General features: G+C 45.0%; 1 protein-coding gene across 12 annotated transcripts in view; it reads right to left on the bottom strand.

Moving 5' to 3' along the window:
* Positions 1 to 17,851, bottom strand: part of EIF2AK4 (eukaryotic translation initiation factor 2 alpha kinase 4) — a 109,015-nt gene that overhangs the window by 26,677 nt on the left and 64,487 nt on the right. For 11 of the 12 annotated variants that reach the window (XR_010405060.1, XR_010405058.1, XR_010405059.1 and 8 more), the window contains 11 exons: positions 17,262 to 17,316; positions 16,391 to 16,470; positions 13,451 to 13,552; positions 11,748 to 11,801; positions 8,873 to 9,109; positions 7,109 to 7,181; positions 6,350 to 6,471; positions 4,330 to 4,379; positions 3,219 to 3,387; positions 2,018 to 2,134; positions 749 to 814 (listed from right to left, as the gene is read on the bottom strand). Coding sequence is in view for 9 of the 12 variants with exons in the window: in XM_045900373.3 (XP_045756329.1) it covers positions 749 to 814; positions 2,018 to 2,134; positions 3,219 to 3,387; positions 4,330 to 4,379; positions 6,350 to 6,471; positions 7,109 to 7,181; positions 8,873 to 9,109; positions 11,748 to 11,801; positions 13,451 to 13,552; positions 16,391 to 16,470; positions 17,262 to 17,316 (1,125 nt within the window). In the remaining 3 variants the exon portion in view is untranslated. The remainder of the gene's footprint in view (positions 1 to 748; positions 815 to 2,017; positions 2,135 to 3,218; positions 3,388 to 4,329; positions 4,380 to 6,349; positions 6,472 to 7,108; positions 7,182 to 8,872; positions 9,110 to 11,747; positions 11,802 to 13,450; positions 13,553 to 16,390; positions 16,471 to 17,261; positions 17,317 to 17,851) is intronic. The other variant, XM_064570690.1, reaches the window with a different exon arrangement.

Here is a 17,851-nt window from a genome sequence, read left to right on the forward strand (position 1 = left end):
CCTAAACATGAATTTGCTGATCATCACAGGATCATGTAATTCAGTGCCCCACCAGGGCTAGAGGGCTTCTGGGGAAGTTTTAAAAAAGTATCTCTTCTTATCTAAATATTCAGGAAAATGTCAGAAATCCCCGTTGTCTTCAGCTATCCAGTGACTCCATGAAGTATGGGTTACTGCGCCAAGATTAGAGACCTATCTGATGCCTGCTGAGAGAATAGGACAAACCTGCTTACCCCATGAGATAGTCCTCATTGCCACTGGGATCAAATGTCAGATTTTAGGGGTAAGAAATGTACCAGAAAAGCAGGAGCTTTAATTCAACTCTGATGTGTTGGAAGATCGGGGGGTAGGGTGGTGGGGGAAACCCAGATGGATGTGCAGAGCTCTGTGCCTCATTCCAGTCCCCTAGGATCTATTTCAGAAGAGGACAACCAGTACTAGACCCGCTCGCTCAGCAGGAGGCTCTGCCGAGCATGGCCCGCACAGGGCGGGAGAGCAAAGCAGCTGGTGATCCAGAAAGAACAGGATGATGACCCCACGGTGAACAGCAGCATGGAGAGGCAGGCTTTGAGCCCAGCGCTGGGCTCTCTTCCCCTAGTCCCCGAGGTTGCCAAGGAACCTATGAACACGTAGGGGAAACCTGTCTGTGAGGAGCCGTGGAACAGCCCAGCCCTGCCTCACTGCCTTGAGAATCGGGGTTCATAAAGTTACGGAGAAAGCTGTAAGAGCCCCATCCCTGGGTACTTACACTATTAGACGACAAAGACAGATTACAAAACTTGGCTTCCACTTCTCTCCTCGTCAGCTTTTCTGTCTAACACGGAAGAGAAAGGGAACAATAAGAGTCACCAAATTTGGCCCTGAACATAAAGATGCTCTCCAGGCACATTCCGACAAGTATATACCCTCCATTTTGGACAAACTGCTCCTAATCATGAAGGATGGATTAACTCTGTGATTAGAAAAATTCTTTTTCCAATTCACATAAAATTAACATTTTTTTTTTTTTTAAAGATTTTTAAGTAATTTCTACACCCAATGTGGGGCTCGAACCCACAACCCCGAGATCAAGAGCTGCATGCTCTACTGAGCCAGCCAGGTGCCCCTAACATGTGTCTTAGAATATGAAAACTCCTGACATAAAAGAATTAAAAGGGGGAGGCTGCCCTTGCTGAATGATGAGGCAACCCAGAGCCGGGCAGGCCGAGTAATGGATCCGTGTCCCTCTGGCAAAAGCCGTGCGCGGACAGGCAGTTAGCCTGTGGCTGTGGGATATGAACAAGGATGGCGTGCAGCCCCCCTGCACAATCGCTGGGGTTCTCGCCAGCGTCCAACGGACACACCATGTCTGCTATGGCCAGCAGCAGCCACGGTGCCGGGGGCGGGGACAGACGGTAAAACCAGGACCCCTGTGTGTACCTGCCAGACGAGAGAGAAGCGACTTAGGCTTCTGGTGTCTAGAAAACAGTAAGCCTGAGGTGCCCGGGTGGCTCAGTCGGTTAAGCGTCTGCCCTCGGCTCAGGTCATGGTCCCAGGGTCCTGGGATCGAGCCCCGCATCGGGCTCCCTGCTCCGCGGGAAGCCTGCTTCTCCCTCCCCCACTCCCCCTGCTCGTGCTCTCTCTCTCTCTTTCTCTCTCTGACAAATAAATAAAATTTAAATAAATAAAATAAAATAAAATAAAATTTTCAGTGACTCCCCTCCAGGCTCAGCACAATTACCGTAGAGTACCTGCACACATACTAGAGAGCAATGAGTACTACGATTTGGCTCAACTGGGAAGAGTAACTGGAGGGGCTGCTGCCCCGGACCCATAGGAAGCAGGTGCTAAGGCTCCAGCCAAGGGCTAAACTTTATTCTCAATACAATCACTCCCTCCAACTGTTTTTTTTTTTACTTTAGAGAAATGAGGGAAGGAGATAAAACTCCCCACTCAGTTCTATGGTTCCATCACTAAGAAAAACACTTATGAACTATTATCATCCTTCAATATCAAGTCAAAGTAATTAAATGCTTACCACGGCATCATACAGAATAACATAGACTTGACTGAGTTTATCTTCTGGGATCCCACAGTGTAAGAGGATTGCTTTCAATAACGTTGTATGGTTCAAGTAAATACTGTAATTTCTTTCCTAGGATACAAAAAGAAAAATTATTAGTTTCCCCATAGAAGCAGTACAGGTACCTGACCAAAGCCAGCCTTGTCACCAACTTACCATCCAGGCAGGGGACTGTGGAAGGACTGAATTTTGGCATATTGCCTCCTAGTTTATTTTCACATAAGCATGCCTTTTACATTGTCATAATCAAAGAGTGTAATATAATCAAACCCTTCATCATACGTATCTAAACCACTTCGGTCCCCAGCTCTGGTGAAAAGCCTGAATGAGTCCACACAGACTTCAGCGAGGGACAGCACAGGGGTGAGTAGTCACTGCCATTCAAGGACGGGCTGCGGAGCAACCGCGGTAACGGGCGAGTGCTCACAGAGTAGCGAGCGGTGAGCTGAGCTGGGGGCAGTGGGCTCTACAGAAAAGGGGCCACCTCGGCTCCGCCCTCGAGGAGCAGGTGGCCTCTCCCCTCGAGGGCGGGGAGGGTGGGGAAAGAAAGGTGGCCGGCCAACCGATGAGGGCGCAGGCAGGCTCCCGGGGCAGAAGGGGCACCCACCGCGGCTGGGAAGGCAGGCCTTCTGAACGAGGAAAGCCGTGACAGGCACAGCAATTGCGGGGGACGGGGGAGCGGCCCCGTGTGTGGGACCCAGAGGCAAGGCCTGAGGAGAGCCAGCAGTTGTGCTAGAGGCAGTCTCCACTGGCGAGGCGGGATGCCGGCTCGACGCCAAGTGTGAAGCTGGGGAGCTGAGAGCCAGGGCGGAGCATAGGAGGGGACCACAGAGGGTGCGGAGCAGGGTGACCGTGCTAAAAGCATCCTAGGAATCTGAGCTTATTTCTCGCACCGTGGAAGAATGGGCAGAGCAACGACACCCTTCCCCCAAAATAGATGAAGACAAAACCCACTCCTGTCAAGGCAGGGGTGAGAGCCTGAGAGAAACCCACAAGTAACCTCATCAAACTCTTCTCCGTTATCCTAGTAAAATGTGGCCCACTGCCGGCACCAAGTGAGGGGCAGTTCTGTTGTAGTCATGCCCCCCCCACCGCCCGCCCCTGGGTCAAGGACTCGAGCGGGGCGACCTCGGGACATCGGACCCTGGAAAGTAACCTGAAGTGCCGGGAACTCCTGGATGATCTCACAGATCGTGTAGATGACTTCGGCAGTGGGCAGAGAGCTGTTGGTGGTAGATGTGACAATATCAAATGCACATTCCAGAAGCTCTTTGGGATGAAATCGGTCTAACTTGCGAGGTCTGAACACGCGCTCTATGCAGTATCTGGAGAGAGAAACCCAGAAACCCAGGTCACCGCTTACTGGAATCACATACATGCAAGAGATCGTTGAACAAGAGAAAAGAAACAGAGGAAAATTAATCAGTGGTATAAGCAAGAGACCTTAAAGACAGATTTAGGTGCCAGTTCCTAGGGGGGCCACTATTAAACTATGGGGCTTCATTTTTTTTTCATGTCTGAAATAGAGATGAAATTGCACACAAGAAATAATTTTCCCTTTAGTACTTGCTCTCTACACAGGGATACACCTAAGGACCATGACTATTAATTAATTGTTCACTTGCAGCTGAGAATAAAAGCACAGAAAGAGCTCTGACTTCGTGTGAAGGAAGGCTTTAAGGTAGGGTGCCTCGTTGGCAACAATACTGCTCCGATTTATGAAGATCTCGCTGCTCGCCCTCTGCAGGATCTGAATGTACAGAAAACCCTTCCCCACTGCTAAGTGCCCGGAGGCCCGGGGCGTTCGGCACGCCTGCTGGATTGACTCCATTTCTCTACAAACAGCTTTTGTTCAGTTACCTGTGGAAGCAGGTTTCACACAGAGACCGCCGGCCATTTGTCCCTCCAATTAAGTTTTAAAAGGGGCCATGTGGGATCAAGACCAGCCATATGTTTTTGTCAAGCAACCATTTGTGAAAATAATTAGTTCTGTTGCTCGGGAACATTAGAAGGCAGAGAACAGACGGCAGGAGCTTCAGGGTACCTAGCCCCCAACAGCTACACGTCCGCTAAAGGGAAGGCTAAGAGTCTTTGTCATCCTACAAAGGGGTACTGTGGCTGAGCACTGGGACCATATTCCAAGCTCACTACTTTAAACCCAAAATTCAAACCCCAAATTCATTGCTATTTAAGGATCACAGATGATACGACATCCTTCTTTGGTCTCTCTCCCACATCCACCAAATGAAACCCCCACAGTTTCGTACCGTTTCAAATTCAAAATATTATTTCTTGCCACGTATCTTGCAAAAGGAATCTGAAACACAAAGTTTCAAGGGTCAACGTCAAAATGTGCCAACAACCCCTCCTTTGGGTTTTTTTTTTTATTAACAGCTTTGTTAAGATATAACTCACATACCACAGAGTCTACCCTTTTACAGTGTACAACTCAATGGTTTTAGTATATTCACGGAGTAGTGAACGGCTCACCATTCACGTTCCTGAAATGTTCCTGAGGTGGTCCGTCAGCAGTAGATCCCACTGCTGAGCACGCCACCAACCTTACTCACTGCAGCATTTCTTAGGGTTTTAAATTTGAGAAAAATTCACTTTTAATTAAGTATGCTCTGCCCAATTTTATGATGCCAAGTTAAAATCAGTGTAAGTTATCTGGTTCCTGTGACTTTTTCCCCTTTATCTGTTTTTTCATTCTCCCCCCCCCCTCCCCTCTGGCAATCACCAGTTTGTTCTCTGTAGTTAAGGGTCTGGGGTTTTTTGTTTTCTAGATTCCAGACAGAAGTGAAATCATACAGTGTTTGTCTTTCTCAGACTTACTGTACTTAGCATAATACCCTCTAGTTTTATCCATGTTGTTGCACATGGCAAGAGTTCATTCTTTTTATGGCTGAATAATGTTCCGCTGTATGTATATACCACATATTCTTCATTCATTCATCTATCGAAGGACACTTGGGGTGTTTCCATAGCTTGGCTACTGTAAATAATGTGAATTATGTAAATAACTGAAATGTTTTTTCAAGTGTCATTTATGATAATGCAATCAAAATGGATCTTCTCTATTATGGTGAATTCCCTGATTCTCCCATGGTCTTCTAGGTGAAATTCTTACCCACCCACTAATAATAACCACAGCTTATGAAATTACTGTCAGATTGTCCCAAGAGATCTAACATTGTACCATTAACTATGGATCAAATTCTTAAAGGGTACTCACTTTTTATTTGGGGGGGAATGTCTATTAGATCACAGAAAGCAAGCTGATGTTTAAAAATCTACACTTTAGGGGTGCCTGGGTGGCTCAGTTGGCTGAGTGTCCAACTCTTGATTTCAGCTCAGGTCATGATCTTGGGATCATGAGATCCAGCCCCGCATTGGGTTCCATGCTCAGCAGGGAGTCTACTTGAGATTCTCTCTGCCCTCCCTCTCTCTCTCTGTTCCACCCTTCCATTCGTGCTCTTGCTCCCAAATAAATAAATCTTAAGAAAAAAATCTGCTCTTCAGTCTCATAATGTCTAAAGAATAAACAGCCAGTTTTAAGTATAGCAATTTAAATATTTTTATCCGTCCAACGGGTGAAGTTGAGATACCTCTTCTCTGCATTGCCTTATTATGCATGAGGCTTAACATTGTTCCAGAGGTTTATCAGCCCCGTGCTCTGGTTATATCCTTTGCTCATCTTTCCACCTGTCAGTGCTTTCTGTACACGAGGGGAATGAAACTCTTGTCTCATGCATGTACAAGACTGCAGATGGGCTCGTTAGCAGGCCACGCTATGTGAGTGGATAACCCATCAGAGGGAACCCTGGGGATCAGAAGCAAGCAAGCACGAACAGAATTCAGCACACCTCATTAGCAGAGGCACTTGCTGTTAGGAGAATTTAATTGTTCTCCGCATTAACACGTTAGGAATTTAGTGAAAATCTAGCTAGGTGAAGAAGACAACTGTGTTCATTTGTCTGAGTTGGCCAGGGCAAGCCGCGGTGGTCACTCGGCAGAACTCAGCACCGGGGCGCAGACGTGGCATTGGCAATGCAGGGGCCCAGTTTCTAGGGTCGTAAGCACTTGTGCTATGAGCCAGCTGGACGTACACAAGGTTAGATGTTCACTGAATTTCAGTGATGCTCTCGCCCCGGTAACTCCCTCAACAATGTGTTTCCTAAAGCTCATGTTTAGAATATAAGCCGAGGGGGAAAAGTGATGGCTAAGGGTAATCCACCCGTGGCCAGACACGGCATCTGGCCTGCCCCAGGGCATTCCCAGCCTCACCCGCAGGTCAAAAGGAAGCATCACCAGCATCCCGCTGTGGTCCATGAATAAGGCGGCTTCGTTGTGCTCATATATTTGCCTATTTTGGGGAAGCAGTAGTGGGGTACACAACTGGACAGCTCCTACACCAAGTCAGAAAAAAGTAACCGATCATCAAGTTCTCATTCTTCCAGGAGGCAACTGAAAATGAACATGGACCTGACCATGAAGTCATCTGCTACTGGCCGCTGGAATCACTAGCAAGCAGTCTTCAGCTCTCTGACTCCACTAATGGACAGCTCATCTGAGGTCAAGTTTGTTAATCAGTCTTATTCCTGACTCCACAACCCAACTGTATTTTAGTAGCAAGTCTCTAATATTCAAATCGTAATATTCAAACGTTCTCCTCAACAAGCTGAATGTTAAAAATAAGCTTAAATTTTACATGAAGTCAAGTGCCTGGTACTGAATTTAAAGGTTAAATACGGGGACGCCTGGGTGGCTCAGTCAGTTAAGCATCTGCCTTCAGCTCAGGTCATGGTCCTGGGGTGCTGGGATCAAGCTCCACATCGGGCTCTTTGCTCAGTGGGGAGTCTGCTTCTCCCTCTCCCTCTGCCTCTCCCCCCCGCTCCTGCTCTCTCATACTCTCTACCTGACAAATAAAATCTTAAGTAAATAAAGATAAAATATGGTTGCAGCCAAAATCTATTAACAGTGCTTTCTAGTGACGAAACAAAACACTCTTTGAGAAGGCCTATGATTTTTTTAAAAAGGACATACCGTGTCTTTTAAAAACGCGGACGACAGTGTCACACACGTGTTGCTGTATCTTGGATGTACGGATTGAGAAGCCCTAAAATATGACCAATTAACATGTCATCAAAGCCAAATCAAAGGGACCCCCTAAAATATTCATCTGTAGCTTGCAATAAGCATCACATTACTTATTCCCAAGACCATAAAAGAGACGTCAGCAATTAGTCCCCTTTTGAACATGCGCAGGGAGGGAAGAAAAGCAGTACATCCCGCTTTAGGAAGGCCATCTAAAGCTCCAAGTCCAAACTCTTCACCATGTTGATATATAGGCCTTTCAGAGAGCCAGTCAAATACACACATTCTCCCTGAGGAGTCTCAGGGATACCATGCAGCAATCAAACATTTAATGGCATCAGGCCTCCGCTCACATACTAAGGTGATCCACTTTATATATATAATATATAATTTATATATAATATATTTATTTTGTAGAGAGCTTTCCTTTCCATTTGTTTCTTATTATACAAGTAATACCATTTCACTTGAGAAAATTTAGAAACAACAGGCAAGCAAAAAGACAAAAATAAAAAAGTCACCTATAATCCTCTAAGTATCTTTCTACTGTTGCTAGCCAGCCAAAACTGGTCTGGCCCTCGAGAGCTATACCGATCTTCCACAAATCTTACCACTACTTTCTACTACTCTTTGAAAATTACATCAGTATTTTAAGCATACAGAAACATATAAAGAGCATGGCAAATATCTGTTGTTCACCCATCTCACTTTTCCAATTTTAACATTTTGCTATATCGTTTCAGACTGTTTTTGTTTGGAAAGAAAAAAAGAAAGAAGGAAGGGGAGGAAAAAGGAAAAAAAGGAAGAAAAAGAACAAGTTGCTGGCTATGCCTCAGAAACCATCTGGGAGCTTTTAAACAGAGACTCTTGGGGTGCCTCACACCTGGACATTCCAAGTCACCAGATCGGGCAGAAGGACTGAGTGTTGGAATGGTCTAAAGGGCCTCCCAGGTGCACCTCCAGGGGCAGCCAGCGTTGGGAGCTACTGACAAGATGGTCTGGATCTCAGCTGGTTAGATGGTTTCAGCTCTGGGCAGCTGGGCCAGGGCTCAGTTTCCAAAAGCACTGCTGCTTAAACTCTTGGGTAGATGGAGAGGAGGGTGGGTCGGGAACTCCTTAGAGTTACATGATTAAAACCATGGCTCTGCGGGGGCCTGGGTGGCTCAGTCGGTTGAGCATCTGCCTTCGGGTCAGGTCATGATCTCTGGGTCCTAGGATCAAGCCCTGCATTGGGCTTCCTGCTCCGTGGGGAGTCTGCTTCTCCCTCTCCCTCTGCCCCGCCCCACCACTTACTCCCTCTCTCTCTCAAATAAATAAAATCTTTTAAAAAATTTTAAAAATAGGGGCGCCTGGGTGGCTCAGTCCTTAAGCGTCTGCCTTCGGCTCGGGTCATGGTCCCAGGGTCCTGGGATTGAGCCCCACATCGGGCTCCCTGCTCAGCGGGAAGCCCGCTTCTCCCTCTCCCACTCCCCCTTCTTGTGTTCCCTCTCTCGCTGTATCTCTCACTGTCAAATAAATATAATCTTTAAAAAAAAAAAAATTTTTTTTTAAATAAAAATAAAATCATGGCTCTTCCCAGAATAATGCATATACGGACCTCAGATGAGAACCGCATGTTGGAGGCATTAAAGGAATCCATGAAAACTAAGGAACTGACTTGACCCTTCTGTGAACCGAGTTGCGCTCTCTTTTGGCAGGACAGCTGAAGCCCACCTTCGGCAAGTTGCTGTCGTAGGTGTAATCGATGGCTGGGGAGATGCGCTGGGAGAAGATCTGGGCCATCATGGTGCGGTAGGCCTTTCCGTCCACGTTGGCCAGGGTGTGGTGCAGAACTTCGTGCAGCTCCGACTCCTCCATCTGGGGTGGGGGCAGCAGCTCGCTCTTGAGCAGTTCTGTAGCTGTGGGCCGCTTGGCGGGATCGTGGTTCAAAAGCCAGGAGATGACAGATTTCTATAATGAAAGCCAGGCACGCTGGTGACCCGACGGCAACAGATGATGCTCTGGAATTCTGACAAGCTGGTGGTTGGCTCAAACCAAAGAAAAGACACCCCACTTCTTGCACGTAGTTGGTGCATTTTAATTGGTATTTCTGAAATCTCTGCATCTGTCATTTCCCCCTTCCCTGCACTTCATTATGGCCACATAGTTGTGCAACACTGTAACAGGAGTGTTTCTTAAAAGGCAGAGACACTGGGGCACCTGGGTGGCTCAGTCAGTTGAGTGTCTGACTCCTGATTTCTGCTCACGTCATGATCTTGGGGTCAGGAGATCAAGCCCAGCGTCAGCGGAGAGTGTTTGTCTTTCCTTCTGTTCCTCCTCCCCTGCCTCGTGCTCTCTTTCTCTCAAATAAATAAATATGACAGGGGCCCTATTTATATTTTATTGTTATAAACAACCAAAAAAAATCCTCAACTCAAGAACTACAAAGAAGCAGAACTTTGGCCATACTTATAAACACACAAAATACTGTCTAAAAAAGGGTGCAGAAACATAAAACAATTATCTCTAGATGCCTAATTTTAGTAGAAATTGTAATGCGTAGCAGCTGCTGACATCCTTACATCTTGTTTTCATTTTTTCTTCTCCCCTTATGCTATCTGTATTAATGCCACTCCCTGGAATTCTCTTGATTTATGTTACTCATTTACCACGCCTTCACAGTCACTACCTCAATTAAGCAGGGAACTATTGGAAAACAACCCAAAGCTTGAAAGGTTTCTTCATGTGTCCTTAATTCTCTCATGTACAGGAAGGACTTAGAGAGAAATACTTGAGATCAGAAACATCTCAACTTTTAGGTCAAATTTATTAAGTATCTTCTAATTATGTGTTTTTAATACACTCTCTCCCAGCGGCCCTCCCAACGCTTACCCCTGTCTTAGGCTGAGATTAACACACATGTAAAGAAGAAATTAACACACATAAGAAAGGAACTGACAGGATACAGCTTTTATGAAAAGCTATATTAAATTAAACTGGTAAAAATAATACCCTATTCAGCAATACAGACCCCATTACACTGCTCTCTTTCTGTTGTGGAGCAACACTCGTGTTATTCGGTATAGAAGCACTTTCTAGGCTGCCTCCTTTCAGATAAAAAGCAACGACCGTGATGTATTGGGGAGCAGGGGTTGTGGTCCAGGGACCAAGTCATTCCAGCCCAAACACACGGAGTACGTACCTGTGAGAGGCGAGCGATCATTATCGAGAGAAATGGTTTGTACAGTTGCTCTCGTGTCTATAGCTTAAGAAAACAGACCCCACAGCTGCCAACATGTGGGACTACTGAGTAAGACTGACCGTGTTACAGGGAGAGGCTATGAAATGAACATTTATTCATGACATCTGGAAACACAGGAAACAACTCCGTTCAAATCAATGATAACAGGGGCGCCTGGGTGGCTCACTTATTAAGCGTCTGCCTTTGGCTCAGGTCATGATCCCGGGGTCCTGAGATCGAGCCCCGCATCGGGCTCCCTGTTCTGCAGGGAGCCTGCTTCTCCTTCTGCCTCTGCCTCTGCCCCTGCCTCTGTTTCTCATGAATAAGTAAATAAAATCTTTTTTAAAAAACTCAGTGATAATAGCAAACTAAAGAAGCAGAAATGTAACACGGTGTATTATCCGGTGATCCTTCACTAACAGAACAGACGAGGCAGAACGGATCCTTCTCGCCATAAATAAATGTCATGTTAAATACTACCGAATTATAGGATGCCAGTGCTGATATAAATAAAAGGTACTTAATCCTTTTATTTGACAGGTGAGGAAAATTAAAGTCTCGATTAGTTAAGTGACTCGTCCAACCGGATACATCACCAATAAGCAAGAAGTTGCAAACTAATGCCATACTCTAGCTGGGTTTCTGTCCTCAACATTAGTGATTTAAATAAGGGAGTTTGCCTTGATTATAATTAAGAAAAGTCAGTTTCAGGAATAAATTTCCATACGCCAGGAGTATCAGCCACAGAAGGCTTCACCATGACAAACCGCCAAGCACGAAAAAGCAATGCACACCAGAGGCACAAGACACAAACTCACTCCCCATTATTCATTCAAATCAGCTGGGTGCCACAGACCCCATGACAGGAGTCACATACACGCATACTCAGATATTTCTAGCACGGAGGAGAAAGCATTTTACTTTAAAATACTATTCACATCAGACTGACTAGTCTTCCCCTTTACAATCTGAGCTACTTTAACTACAAAATGGAACAAAATTATAGTTTTAAATTGTATTTTTCTTTTCTTGAATAGTTCCAAGGTTTCTCTAAAGTAATGAAATCTAAAAGCATTCTCTCCTCCTCCGATAGCGAAGCCAAGGTTCCAAACAGCACTTCAGAAGCACAATGAACCACACAAAAGAACCCTGGAGTTTGCTAATTTTCTGGGCCAGTCCTTGGCGGTTTTTTTTTTTGGTATGTTTCAAGTCTAATAACATTTTAAGCATTTCACCTTTTGATATTTTTTCCCCACACTGTTCCCAGGGCACGAGAGAGTGAGTGGCAGAAGATGACTAACTGAAAAAGAAAAACAGTGATTAAAACCCAGGAGTGAAGACACTGTAATGAAACCATCAGAAAATTACCTGCTTTGTATGCTCTTCACCATCAAAGTCTTCTGGAAACTTAGGCGAAGTGGGCTAAAAGATTATAATATTCAAATCAGCAAGTGCTTGGCAAACTGCCACAGTGAGAGCATTTATTCCCCAGAGGTAAGAAAATCAAAGACAGAAATGAAAAGGTAAGACTCAAAGTGATACCTTCTTGAAACCCAATGCCCATTGTTCCAAGTACATACATGTTATTTTAATACAAACGTGACCCAAGTGACAGACTCGGAGATAGAAAGCACTGGACAAAGTATTTTAAAATCGAATGATTTCAGAGGAAGACAAAGTAACTTTAGTAGACACACAGATGAAAAGAGGCAAAAAAACACCAAAGCACCAACAAAGAGCAAACAAAAAACATTAATACTGAAACCTCTACCTGCTGAAAAGCTCTCACCTTTCTGTTAAATAAGATCTCAGTCATAACATGAACTTGCCAGTTTGGTTTTTTTTTTTTTTTTAAAGATTTTATTTATTTATTTATTTGAGAGAGAGAATGAGAGAGAGAGAGAGAGCATGAGATGGGGGAGGGTCAGAGGGAGAAGCAGACCCCCCGCTGAGCAGGGAGCCCGATGCGGGACTCGATCCCGGGACTCCGGGATCATGACCTGAGCCGAAGGCAGTCGCTTAACCGACTGAGCCACCCAGGCGCCCACCACTTTGGTTTTTTGATTTTTTTCTTTTTACAGTTTAGATATTCTTGAAATGAGGGAACAAACATGGATTTTAGACTAAAGAAAGCCACTTCATCCAGGACCTAATTCTGTAGGAGCATTCCAAGTCAAGGCAAGGACATGGTAATCACTTCACTTATCTCCAAACTTTGTGAACACCACGGTCCATGCTGTACTGGAAATAATTCAACAGTTTTCAAAAATACCTAGAGGAGTGTTTTTAGTGTCGGTGTAGAGGACTGTAGCTCAGGAAAAAAGAAGGCTCTTCGCATCTCTTGCTCATGAATTGCAAATCTCCATCACCCTCACCTGGACCTTCCTCTCTACTTTCATCCTAGTGCTGTTTGCAGTGGGCTTCCTTGGCCTCATGCACTGGTAACGTTAGTCCCTTGTAGTTTGGGCAATAACTGAGGCAAGGATTAATCCCAAGAGCACAGAGGGAGATTTCACTGGGCAAAAAAAAGTCGAGCGGCTGACATCTTCCTCAGACCCTTTTTAACGTCTGGGCATGGAGGTATTGTTTAGGCATTACCACCACATCCACTAAGTTGGAACCTTTAATTTCTAGAACTAAATATCCATTATCCTTATAACCTATTCCCATTGTTGCAACTATATTGGTATCTGCAGAATTTCTGGATCCCTCCTTTGTTTTAAAACCAAGGGAGGGGGGCCGTACCTGGTGGCACAGTTAGTTAAGTGTCTGACTCTTGATTTCAGCTCAGGTTGTGATCTCAGGGTGGTGAGACAGAGCCCCGTACCGCAAGTGGAGATTCTCTCTCTCCCTTCCCCTTTGCCGACCCCCCGGCCCCCACTTGCACTGGCAGGCACTCTTTCTCTCTCTCTAAAATGAATAAAATCTTAAAAAAAATATAGAAATATAGGTCATAGTAAGACTGCCTCTTTCATATTATAAATACCAGAAAAATACCCTGCATTAAATTCTGATGTCCATGCTAAGATTTGGGTGCTGGAAATTGAGGCATTAAAATATCTGATACGTACATCTCTGAGTTGGTTGAGAATAAAGATCCTTTCCGAGGCCGTGACCATGGGGTGATAGGACATCTCAAAGAAGATAATTCCCAGACTGAAGAGATCCACTTTCTAGGGAGTAAAAGGAACTGTATTTAGACAGCCTTGAATGAATGAATTCCTTGATAAATGAATATGTCATTTATCAAGGAATTAGACGACGAGCACTGTTAGCTGGAAACAAGTTTGCATAAGGGAAAAACAAGCCACACCAGGAAAAAAAAAAAAACTTGATTTCTTCTAAAAAACAACAACAACAACAACACAGGTATAAAGTACAGATAAAATATTTGGTATGACGTCTCAACACTTCCCTTGAAAATTCATTGTCACTGGTTTAGCTATATACACAGACATAGAAAATCACTGGCTAAACACTGAGAGTAATCACTAAAGAGCGAGGACAGGGGCGCCTGGGTGGCTCAGTCGGTTAAGCGTCTGCCTTTGGCTCAGGTCATGATCCCAGGGTCCTGGGATCGAGCCCCACATCGGGCTCCCTGCTCCGCGGGAAGCCTGCTTCTCCCTCTCCCACTCCCCCTGCTTGTGTTCCCGCTCTCACTGTGTCTCTCCCTGTCAAATTAAAAAAAAAAAAAAAAAAAAATCTTAAAAAAAATAAATAAATAAAGAGCAAGGACAACTGAGACCTGTCAAAGGAATCTGCTTTGCACCTTTACAAATCATCTCGAAAGTGGAACGCAGACCAAAACCTGCTGTTGACAGCAGAGGTCAACTGCTGACTGCTAAGCCATACCCATGAAGACAGAAAAATGGCTCCACAGAGAGATCATGTGACTAGTCCTAACAGAACACGGAAATGCAACTAAAAAAGAAAAGGGGCGAGTCCGTGCAGAGTGTCAGGTAGGGAGATGCTGAGGCAAGGATGATGAGCAGAAGGCGGCACAGTCCTGCTGAGGGGAAGACTGTTCCCAGCCAACTGCTCACAGGCACACAAGCCACGTTCAAGGGCAACTCCGGCATGAATTTGGACTCAAGGATTAGTAGGAGAGACTCTAATTATCACCAGTGACCTCCCAAGCCTTAAAAACAAACATCTGCTGTGGCATTTCCTACACATTGGCTATAGAAAATGTGAAACATCCAGAGAAGCACAAAGAAAAACAGCACTCACTCATCATCCCACTGCTCAAGGATATTTACTACTGTATGTCAGAGATAGCCGCCCCCCTCCCGAGGTTTTTTTAAATGCGCGCGCGCGCACGCACACACACACACGCGCACACACACAATAAAACTAGAACCATACATTTTGTAACTTTTATTCCCTTAAGGTAGCATGAATAGTTTTCATTTTGCTAAAACATGATTTTAATGACATACTGTACTCAATTACATGGAAGTCTCATAATTTATTTAACCATTCATTTTTAAACACCGGTATTTTTCACTGTTCTGAATAATGCTGTCATGAACCCCTTTCATACCCATCTTTTCGGATGTTGTTGTTTCCTCTGGGTAAATTTCAAAGGGGGTAAATGCTCAGGCAAAGGGTTGAAAGAGCCTCTAAGAATTTCCTAACATCTTGCAAACTGAGCTCCGAGGAGTTCCCCGCCCACCACGCCCGCTGGGTATTTGGTGGTCTGTATAACTCCATGTCACTGCCCAGAGCTTCTTGTCAGAACTGAAACCCATACTTGGGTTTCACCGTGAGCCTTAAAATTATGCTCTGATGTGAACTGCCTAACATATTTTTGAAATTTAGCTTTACACTCTCACCCTAAGGGATCCCATCCGGTCTCATGGCTTTAAATCCCATCCGTGCACCGATGAGTCCCAAACGGATACCTTTGATTCGGACCTTTCTTCTGAACTCAAGTCCTGAGCCTTCAATAACCTACTGGACATCTCTAACTGGATCTCTCATCAGGCATTTCCAAATGAACATGCCCCCCAAAATGGAATTTTCCTTCTGTCTCCTCCTCTGTCTCTCCCCATCTTGGTCAACTAGCCTGCTCCCAGCTGCTCCATCAGAAACCTGAGCACTGTCCTATCATCCTTCCTTTTCCCAACATCTGCTCCACCAGGAATGCCTGGCAACTCCCCTCCATGTCTCTTACTCGAGCACACGTCTCCCCATTGCTACTGCCACCACTCTGGTTCCAGCTAGCAGCCACCCCACCTGACTTCCGCAAAGCCTCCAGCCGCAGATGGAGCAAACTCTCTTGCTCAAGACCCTGCGGTGGCTCCCGGTGCACACTCCTTACCATGACTCAGCTGGCCCTGCATCATCTGACCCCGGTCTTCCTTTCCAGCTTCACTTCATGCCTCTCTCCCCCATCGCTCACCACGCTGTAGCTGCTTGGACGTTCCTTTTGATCATCTCCAAGTGCGAAGGGAGTGCTCACTCAGAGTTTTCTCCTTATGCATGCTATTTCTTCTGCATACCCTTTTTTCCTCAGCTCCCACCTTCATGTGGCTTTCCCTTCTTTATCTTTAAAGCCATCCTCTTGGGGAAGCCTTCTCTGGTCAGTTTATCTGAAGATGATGCCCCTATTTTTCTCTGGTCACTGGCGTCCATTTCTTTTCTTAACAATTTGTGATTATTTTATTTTTTTCACTTGTTTATTGCCTGTTTCATCCACCAAAGGCTAAACTCCCCAAGGGCTGGAATAAGACACCTGTCTTATTAGCCAACTGTCCTGTTCTCTGTATTCCTGGGGCCTAGCTTAGGACCGAGATTAGTGCAAATCCTCTTTGGATGGATGGACTATAAGGTCCTTAGCAACAGGGCCAGCTTCGGTGGAATCGTCAACTCAATATAAGTGTGGATATCTATCAAGGGAATGAATGTTCCCTATTTCTGTTGGTAATTAACACCAAACGCTGTGATCTTGATGTCTTACTACTATCTCCCTCTAGAGACCTCCCCTTCCCAGAAAGCTTCCCCTTTACCTGGTTGTACGTGGGTCTACTGCTTCCCTGGACCTCTGGGCTTACATATAAAGCAGTACCAACCATCCCAGTCAAATGACCTGCGTGGAACAAGACAAAGGGAAACCTTTCTCATAATGGGGCTTAAGAGGTAAGGCAAATTTTTATTTAAAAAGGGGGGAGGGAGTTCTTAGGAGTGAGGCATGATCTGTTAACTGTTCACTGCCTTCAGAGGAAGGAGCAGCATGCGTTTCACCGAGGGATTAACCCGAAGTCACGTATGGCCACAGGAGGTCTTTGCTGTTGCAGAGGGGCGGTACAGATAGAAGATCCCAGACGTCCCAGGTCATGAGGTAACCTCACATTACTGTGTGGGGTCAAAGTGTAACTCTATCCAGGAGAGCCAATTATTCTAACTGAAGCTCTAATTTCTTGAAATTTCGAGGAACAGTCAATATAGTGAAGAGGGGAAAAAACTAAAGCATGTTCATGATTTTGTTAATTTTAACGAGTAATTGTAATCTGCTTTAGAATAAAATCTTTACAGATGGAAAACAGGTTTCGGATTAAGAAATTTTGTACTGTGTGGCATACTTAAAATTTTCCTAAGAGAACAGATCTTATGTTGAGTGTTCCTGTCACAAAATTAAATAATAATAATAATAATAATAATTAAGAGGGCAGGAGGAACTTGAAGGTTATGGATATGATAGATTGAGGTGGATGGTTTCATGGGTATATATGTATCTCCAAGCTCCTCAGGTGGTATACATTGTATTTGCAGTTTTTTTATGTGTAAAAAAAAAAAAAGAGAAAGAGAGAAAATAAGGGAAGAAAACCTTTGTGGTCTCTTTTTAATCCATTAATTGAATACACAGTCTTCTGGATTTACCTGAGGGGTCTGATTTAATCAAGTGATCTGCCGTATCATCTTGCTTGCCGTCAGCCTAAAAAAATACAAGTCAGCCAACTATCACTATTAAAATGTTACGTTATTCCACAGGAATGGCCTCTCGATTTCTAAATCAAGACTGACTAAAAAACTACACACAGAAAACAGAGTAACTACAATAATGCTTTTTCTGTGCTCTCCACAGTTTTAGTTTAGTTAGCCTGCTAACGCGGGACTCCCCGGAAACCCCCCTGAGATCAAGAAGGTGAAGGAGGGCAGGTCACGGAGGAACTCCTCCTTCAGGGCAGAAAGCCCCAAAAGAGAAACCAATTTATTTTCACATTGCGAATGCCAAAGCAGAATCTATTTACTAGGAAGATTCAGAGCATATGAACAACCACCACAAACTCACTTTCTAACTTTCCCACTGCTGTTCCCTGATGTGGGTCCATGTTTATTCCTCTCTCCTAGAGGCTGGTCACCAAATCTTCTCCACTGTCATTGCCAGCCCCTCTCAGATGGCCTTGCCTTTCTCAGCTGTATCCGTGACAGCACCATCTCACATACTACCCTGAATCACCACTCCACGG

Source organism: Mirounga angustirostris, unplaced genomic scaffold (genome assembly GCF_029215605.1).
Source record: "Mirounga angustirostris isolate CCGP_5_RB_7025 unplaced genomic scaffold, mMirAng1.0.hap1 SCAF_9, whole genome shotgun sequence".
Classification (NCBI taxonomy): domain Eukaryota; kingdom Metazoa; phylum Chordata; class Mammalia; order Carnivora; family Phocidae; genus Mirounga; species Mirounga angustirostris.